This window comes from Condylostylus longicornis, unplaced genomic scaffold (genome assembly GCF_029603195.1).
Source record: "Condylostylus longicornis isolate FDR11 unplaced genomic scaffold, ASM2960319v2 ptg000093l, whole genome shotgun sequence".
In the NCBI taxonomy this organism is placed as follows: Eukaryota; Metazoa; Arthropoda; class Insecta; order Diptera; family Dolichopodidae; genus Condylostylus; species Condylostylus longicornis.
The window spans coordinates 59,790-68,785 of NW_026578061.1; the positions used below are offsets into that span (position 1 = coordinate 59,790).

Below are 8,996 nucleotides of genomic sequence, written 5' to 3' on the forward strand. Positions count from 1 at the left end.
TATTCTACAAATAATTATGTGCTACAACAAAGTATAATAGTTTGACATCATTGTTTTTAACTTGCGCAGTAGAATTTTTTACTTTATGCATTTCTAATCTGCTTGAAGTAAAATAGTATTATTATTCGTAGTCGTACTGTTGCAAAGGGAGTGTTTACTAGATAAGTGTTTGATAAGGATTTGATTGTAAAAGAAAAATTTTGTTCTTTAGAGGAACTGATAAAAAATACCTTTTTGATATAACTGTTCCCCAAATATTGGAAAAATGGAAGGCTTAATTCCAATTGTAAATAAGTTGCAAGATGCCTTTACTCAAATGGGGGTACATATGCAAATTGATTTACCACAAATTGCAGTGGTAGGAGGCCAATCCGCAGGAAAAAGTTCAGTTTTAGAAAATTTTGTTGGGAAGTAAGTGTTTTTTTTCCTTTATATATTAAAAAAAATTAAACAATTGTGAAAATTTAAAAGAAAATTTACGTATGTATGGATATGTACAGACACCACCTATTAGGAAAAATCAATGAATAGCATGTTCAATTTACATTACAAAACTTCAAATTACTTGTAACAGTGTTTGTGCTCGTATGTAAAAGTATACACATCTTAAAGGTCAAATTCGAAAAAAAAGCAAGTAGAACAATTTTAACAATTAAAATTCTGAAGATTTTGAAACAAAAATGCCATACACAAAAGCTGCAATTTAATTTTGAAAACAAATAAAATTATGTCACTACAAGAAAACTTATTTTGTCACACATTATGTTCTACCCATAATATATTACTTGGCCATAAACTTATAAGCAGTTTACAGTTCTCAACTTAAATCTTTCTTTACCACATTCAACCTAAAAAATTTAAACGCTTAAAAGAAAATGTATTAATCATATACATATGTATAAATATGACATATCAAATCAAAAAATGTACATACGTATGTATGTGTACAAAATTTTTAATGTTTTAAAAAGAAAATTAATTTCAGCTCTTTGCTCACTTAAACATTTTTATTTAGGGATTTTTTGCCGAGAGGTTCCGGCATTGTAACACGCAGACCCTTGATATTGCAACTAATTAACGGAACAACAGGTAAATAACTTTCTATCAATGTTTTGTTTTTAGATGTTTATATAGTTCTCATTTATTAGAATACGGAGAATTTCTCCATTGCAAAGGCAAAAAATTTGTAAATTTTGATGAAATTCGAAAAGAAATAGAAGATGAGACGGACCGTATAACTGGGAGTAATAAAGGAATTTCTAATATACCGATTAATCTAAGAGTATATTCACCAAATGTTTTAAATTTGACTTTGATTGATTTACCTGGACTAACGAAGGTTCCAATAGGAGATCAACCGCCTGATATTGAGCAACAGATCAAAGCCATGATATTTCAATTTATTCGTAAGGAAACTTGTCTTATTTTGGCCGTGACACCAGCAAATACGGACTTGGCTAATTCCGATGCACTTAAATTGGCTAAAGAAGTTGATCCTCAGGGTGTGCGTACGATTGGTGTTATTACTAAACTAGACCTTATGGATGAAGGAACTGATGCAAGAGATATATTAGAAAATAAGTTGTTACCCTTAAGAAGAGGTTATATAGGTGTAGTTAATCGTTCCCAAAAAGACATTGAAGGAAGAAAAGATATTCACGCAGCATTGGCCGCAGAACGCAAATTTTTTTTAAGTCATCCTTCATACAGACATATTGCTGACAGATTGGGTACCCCATATTTACAAAGAGTTTTAAATCAACAGCTGACGAATCATATACGAGATACATTGCCAGCTTTGCGGGATAAGTTACAAAAACAACTCTTGGCATTAGAAAAAGATGTTCAACAATTCAAACACTTCAGGCCCGATGATCCCAGCATAAAGACAAAAGCAATGCTACAGTAAATAGTTTTAAAACATACTGGAAAATCATTATTTCTTTTTTATTTTAAGAATGATACAACAATTGCAATCCGATTTTGAGCGTACCATTGAGGGTTCCGGATCTGCTCTTGTAAATACAAATGAACTATCAGGAGGCGCCAAAATAAACCGCATTTTCCACGAAAGGTATTTTCTTTAGTTGTTGCCTTTTCGATTTCAAATTACATCATCGGATTTCAGATTACGTTTTGAAATAGTAAAAATGTCGTGCGATGAAAAAGAACTTCGTCGAGAAATTTCATTTGCTATTCGTAACATACATGGAATTCGTGTTGGTTTGTTTACTCCTGATATGGCTTTCGAGGCCATAGTTAAGAAGCAAATATCCATGCTCAAAGAACCAGTATTAAAATGTGTTGATCTAGTCGTGGTTGAATTATCACACGTTGTTCGTCTTTGTACAGATAAGGTAAGATTTAGGTGTACATGTAAAATTTTCTATTGCATTTTTTAACTAAACCAATGTTCTATGTGTTGTATGTGTCTCTTAACTTAACCTTTTTTTATTAGGAGTGTGCCGTTTTCAAAACTTGAATGTTTTAAATTAAAAATTATTTTTTTTGCCTGTTTGTTATGCGGAATTCTCCATTCCGAACAATGCTATGTTAGGTGTGAAAATAATCTACATACGCTGAATTTATTTTTGTTAAAAGCAATATACATATGTACATAGGTATACAGTTCAATCATGTTTCGTTTGTGCTAAAAAAACTAAATATTCGTTTACACCTTGACATTACAAAAAATCAAGGCCTGGACCTGGACTTGGACCATGCTTTTTTTTTGAATGGATTGGTTAAACTTGCATAATGTATTTTTGGCGAAATGACATTTGTGAAGAATAATTGTTTTTGTTGATTTTTTGGAAAAATTATGAAATGTCGAATTGTTTGAATAACTTATCAAAAAATCAAATTTTAACTCAAAATTTTAACAATAATTTTGATTAAATATATTAATTTTTGTACCGCCATATCGGGCAACATAACTGAGAGAATGAGATTAAAAAATGATAATATACTGATAAAAAAAAAATTATGTTATATATTTTAGCCTAGAATACTGGTAAATTCTTAAACGTCAAATTTTACAAAATCTGAGTTGTCTGAGTTTACGGATACTCTACTACGTTTTTACTCTCAGTCAAAGTTTAAATTCTTAAACGTTTAAAAAAAGTCAATTAATCGTCAAAATTGTAGATTTTTTTTTTTTACATGCAGACAGTCTGACGTAGTAATTCAGTAAATAAATTTGATGTGTTGAGTGACTATCATTACGTTAAAAATAATATAAAAAATATTTTTATTGTTAATTTTTAATATGTAAGTATAAATTTATTTTAAATCTAAAAAAAAATTTTTTTTTGTTTTGACGTTTACGGATGATCAAAATTCAAAGTCAATTACGGGTAAAAAGTTTACTAGATTTCTGTCCGTAAAAGTTTTAGTTTCAGACAGTTTGCAGACTAAAATCAAAATTTTGACGTTAAAGAATTTGCGGTACGTCTTAAAATAAAGTAATTAAAAATTTCATTAGATTTTAATTTAGAATTTAAGTTTGTAATTATGTGATTTTAAGTTTTATCTTTTAAATGCTTTTGAAATTTTAAAATCATTATAAAAACTGCGTCGTTTCAAGTTGTCCCCCGTATAAAACAAACAATAAAAATATTATGAAGAAACGTGTATAAGTTTTAAAGTTCCTGATACGTAGTTTAGGTAAATCAGTGAATTAGATAACTAAAAAACATAACTAAAAAGAATTATACATATGTACTTTTTAATATAAAAAGAATACACATACGCAATAAGTTTTATGAATTATGAAACATTAATTAATGTAGTATACACGTGAAAAATATATAGATATGTGATTATACAAGAAGTATGCATTGTGGGAGAGACTTCATAAGAAATTGGCAAACTTATTAATATCAAATGCAAATTTTCTCAAGTTTGTAAAATGCACAAAAAACAACTTAATTTTTCGAAAAAAAATGTACTAGTTTGTTTTCTTGCAGTGTAGTATTTATTGCAATCTTAAAAAAACGAACAGAACATGACAGGTTTTTTTAAATGAATTTTTTAAAGTTTAAATAACCCAGAACTTCAAGAATATAACACTAGAAAAGTAGAAAAAGATTGAATTTTAACTTTTTCTAATTAAAAATTCAAAAGAAATTGATCTTGTGAAAGATTTATGATGTTAAAAAAGGCCTTCTATAGACTCCATAAGAATACATGTAAATTCGTCAGCTGTAAACTGTCACTCTCTCTTAGGTTCCAGACCTGTATTTCTGTCAGCCATGTTCAAAATAGATTATTTGGAGATTTAAAGTTGGACATAACATATTTTTTCGTGAAACGTAGTATTATTTGACCGATTTGATATATTGGTAATGCTTTTGAGAGTATGTAATTAATCGCAAATCAGTTAAATGACTTGTGAATAAATTTCAAACTTTTATGCTATTTCTAGTTTTAAAGCAGTTAAAATAATTAATTAATAAGCAGTTAAAATGAAAGTATGATTTTATGTTTACAGAAAAATGACTGGAAATAATTGAACGAATTGTGCAACAATTAAAATAAACTCAAAATTTTTTATGAAATTGAAAACCGAATAAATCGTAAATTAATGTTTAATTTTTTGAATAAAAAAAGAAAGCTCAGATTAACTCACGAAAAAACAATTGGAATTTTATCCAGCAGTTTAAATAACGCTGCTTTAGCAATGAATTTGCAAATGAATTTTCTTTATTGTAACGTTTCAATAAGTTTAGAATCTTAAAGTTATTGAAGTCTTATAAGTTTAGAACAAAGCAAAAAGCGCGATTGGTATAAGAAAGCGCGTTTAATATTTTTGAATTTCTTCTTCAATTATTGTCAAAATCAATTTTGTTCTATATACGTTCTATTTACGTTCAATTAGTTTCGTATCCTTGATAAGAAACTAATTGTATAGTTAGTTGCGATAAGAAATGTAAAATCGGCTTCTTGTTCGGTTTTCGAGGAATTTTTAGTTGTTTACGAAACACCAATAATTTACATAAAAGTACATAAAATGCGAAATAAAGTATTTTATCTTCAAATTTTAGTTTGAAACCTTTTATTAAACATTTTGCTTGAAACTTTTATCAGCAATTCTGTAAAGTATTCATTACTGAATGACGCCGTAAGCAACACGTTAGACCTAACAAAACTAACAAAATTATAATATTTTTCACGTAACGTAGTATTTTAGAAATTTGTAAATTATGTAAGTTAAACTAGTTTACAACAGAAACTTACTTATTTATAAAACAACTACATTTAACCAAATAAACTTATATCGACATTTCAAATAGTTTACTTGTACTTAACTTAAATAAAAGATTTCAACATTCAAAAAATTTTTCAATGGTTGATAATTTTTCCGAAATATAATTTTTTTTTATTGTAGAAGAAAATCAGCTTTGATAAAGTGCGTATGTAGCGCACGAAATATATTAGCAAAAAATAAAAAAAGTATTTTATTCCGAATAAAAGGAAGTTTTCTTTTCATACCAATAAAAGAAAAGGATTTCAACATTCTTTATTCTTAAGCAGAAGTTACAATTTTTTACATTCTTTTATATAGTACTAGTTTTTCTTTTATATAATACATGTATTATATACAATAAATAAATTCACCTCAATTTGATTCAAGCTAAATAAAATTGAGGTGAAGGACATGTCTGATCAAAACCATAGCATCAAAAATCATTACTTGCAACTTTAGTTGCCATTTTTTGCATATAATTGCAACAAAACCCCACATTCTTATTCAAAATTTCTTGTCCATATTAAATATTTCTTTACAAAAAGACCTAAGATAATTTTTTACGAGTATAAATAATATGATTTGAAATATGAATGGTGAATTACTCAAAGTGTTTTTCTATTTTACTCAAACTAATCAATCTGCAAATATATGGGGCTTATCTCCACTATCTTCGTATCATCGTTTTTAGGGCGTCAAGAATGAGTAAACTTTGTTTGGAACAATGTATCAAATTTTAACGGTTTCCGAAATACAGAGACTTTAAATTTTTTCGGAATTTCTGCTTGTCCAAGAATAATGCCATTTTTTAACTACTAATTTTAAGGAAATTATAAACATTTTTCAAATTCTGTCAACGCAGAAAGTAGTGTACGTTATCTTAAGCCCGTTTTTTCCAATTATTGGTATTTTTCTTCCAAACGGCACGTTTTAGGAGTGTAAAATTAAGAATATTAGATACTGGAAAATAGTGTATTTCATAAGATCAAAATTCTTTTGCACCTCCAATCTTTGTCAAGTTATCGCCTCTTTAAATTTGGAAAATTTGAATTTTCGGCATCTTATATTTTTGAAACTGCAAATTTCTATAAATGCAGAAAGCTTATGATAAATGCCATGTCATCAAAAAATATAATTACTATTCTTAAATCAGGTAATTAACCCTTAAATTCGAGTATTATATTAACACTTTTTCATTACCGACCGTATTGTGTATACAATAGGTAGGTTATGTGATAGCAACAAATTTTGCATATCGAGTTTTTGGTGGAAATGCACTTCTCCATAGTAGGGAAGTGTAAATAAACTATTTTTAGCAACCTGTCGGTCCGTCGGTCTGTCGGTCTGTGTGTGCATGCGTGTATCTCAAGTTCTGCTGAACCGATTTTGATAAAATTTTATATGTAACTTTATTTCCACCATGGCACGGATTGATCAACTATAGGGATATATCAGGTCTCGGGAACTGCACTTTTTAGCGGGCCTGTTTTAGGTATGTTAACTAAACTTACTAATGTCCTAAAAATTGGAAAGAAGTATTTTACAGACGTTTTTATAATACTCTGTAACATTTTCACTTAACTAGACAATACACATTGCGGTCGATTGCTTACATTGCTCATCGCAAAATGTATGCAATTTTGGAAATATATTCGTATATGAAGGAAAGTAATTTTAATAATATGGTACATAGCCAAATTGTTTTAAAAAGCAGTATTTTCATTTGTTGAAGGGAAAAGTGCTACGTTACAAACCATTGGTTTGATTCAACTTTATTAGTTATAAAATATAAAATTTCTGCTTTTCTTACTCATAAGAATATGGAATTATATTTTTTTTTTTTGATAACCGTATGCATTTACCTTCATCACTAATTTACTTTTAAAATAACTTTTTCAGGTACTTAAAGATATAAATTAAAAAATCAAAGCAAAATCTGGTATTTGTACGAATTCTTCGCTTAATGTTTTTTTTAGAAAAACTTATTTTGGTATCATTAATTTATGCTATAAAATTATTTTCAGGGAAAAAATAAGAGCTAAAGAAATACAATTTTACTAAAATATAATATGTACTTAAAGCTTATTAGTCATTCTTTAAATAATTTACTCTTGTTTTATTTTTTGTATAAGATGTCGCGATATCCACGTTTGCGAGAGGAAACTGAGCGTATTATTACAACTCATATAAGGCAACGGGAGCAGTATTGTAAAGAACAACTTCTTTTGCTTATTGATATGGAATTAGCGTACATGAATACAAATCATGAAGACTTCATCGGTTTCGCAAAGTAAGTTTTAAAAATTATCTTTTAATGTAAATAAGAAATTTTTCATTAATTTTTTTTATTATTCTTATTGTTTTTGTTATTGTTCTTATGAAAGAAACTTACTATGACATCCCACCCTTCTCATAAGTCCGAATTTTTTAGCATTCCCTCGAGGATTCGGTCGCCGCTGCCTAGTATTCCGCAAAATCGGAAAATATACTCAGCAATTTATCTGTATCAATTTAAAAACTTTAAAAATAATCTGTAATTAATTCGCATTTATGCAAATGATAGCCCAGACTGCAATTCCAGGTAAAGAGACTGGTCGGCCACTGGTGACTCATTTGTTTGTTAATAATATTTTAAACTTTTTTTGTTATATCAAAATCATTTGATTTCAGTCAAGTTTTTTAATAAAAAATTGGTAAAAATTCAAAGTGGTGAAAATTAAAAATAAAAAAGAAATTACGCCCAAACCATGTCGATTTCTATAGAAATGCATAAATAACTATAAAAGAAAATATAGTATTTTTTTGTAATTTTCGTTTCGGTAATAAGTTTCGGTTTTATTGAAAATGTCTCGAAATATTTTTATTAATTTTATGTAAAATTTTTTCTCACATTTCTGGTTATGTTGAATTATGATTACGATTTTGTGAATACATTTCCGATGTCAGTGTTCGTATTGTTCTGTTTGATATGTTAGTTATTATTTATCACATTTATGTACATATTACACATAGAAAGTTTTTTTAATATTCATATTAAGTGTTGCGTATATTATGATGCACAAACGATTGATATAAAATTAAATATCCGAAAAAGCTTTACAGTTTCTTAATTTTACTTGTAATTAACTTAATTTTATCTGCATTTTTAACACTTTTTTCATCATTAGTGAAAAAAACAGAAAAATTATGCAAAAAAAAGTTAAGAAATAGAAAATATTCTAAAGGAAAAGTAGAATATTTAAATAATAAACAAACATGATTACGGCAGTTTCCAAGTATATATTTCGAATGCATGCAACTGATAGTAATGAAATTTAATGCGACAAATTCCAATATACCAAATAATTACTATACCTATACATATATTATATAAGTGATTTTGAACTTGACAATGATTTCAATGATTTATTTTATAAGTGATTTTGAACTTGACAACTTTGATTAACATAATAATCAAATCTTTGCAAAACGCCCTATTTTCCATCTATTCGTTGACCATTAGAATTTGAATTTTTAGTAAGCTGTGAACAGTTTAATAAAAGTAGAAGACAATTTTAAAGGTAATATATTTTGAATTCAGTAACTTCTACCCGAATAGAAGCTACTGAATGCGAAGTATATTACCAGAGCATATTATAAGCATATTACCATAATAAAACAAATTTTTCAAATTTGCAATATTATGTAAGTTCGTATGCATTGCCAATTTAATTTTGCAAAAAGTTTAAAAAAAATTGTTTTTCCAATG

The 8,996-nt window shown here is 27.6% G+C and overlaps 1 protein-coding gene across 1 annotated transcript; it reads left to right on the forward strand.

Annotated features, from left to right (window-relative positions):
* Nucleotides 1-253: 253 nt before the first annotated feature.
* On the forward strand, nucleotides 254-8,007 carry LOC129613873 (dynamin). Its single transcript, XM_055528177.1, has 6 exons — nucleotides 254-411; nucleotides 1,016-1,089; nucleotides 1,149-1,905; nucleotides 1,958-2,074; nucleotides 2,129-2,357; nucleotides 7,381-8,007. The coding sequence occupies exons 1-6, from the start codon at nucleotides 266-268 to the stop codon at nucleotides 7,540-7,542; spliced, it is 1,485 nt and encodes a 494-aa protein (XP_055384152.1). The 5' UTR covers nucleotides 254-265; the 3' UTR covers nucleotides 7,543-8,007.
* Nucleotides 8,008-8,996: the final 989 nt, after the last annotated feature.

Coding starts and splice junctions, on each gene's coding strand:
- LOC129613873 (XM_055528177.1), top strand. CDS start 266: ATGGAAGGCTTAATTCCAATTGTAAATAAGTTGCAAGATGCCTTTACT. Junction 2,075..2,128: donor AACCGCATTTTCCACGAAAG/GTATTTTCTTTA, acceptor ATCGGATTTCAG/ATTACGTTTTGAAATAGTAA. Junction 2,358..7,380: donor TTCGTCTTTGTACAGATAAG/GTAAGATTTAGG, acceptor TTTTTGTATAAG/ATGTCGCGATATCCACGTTT.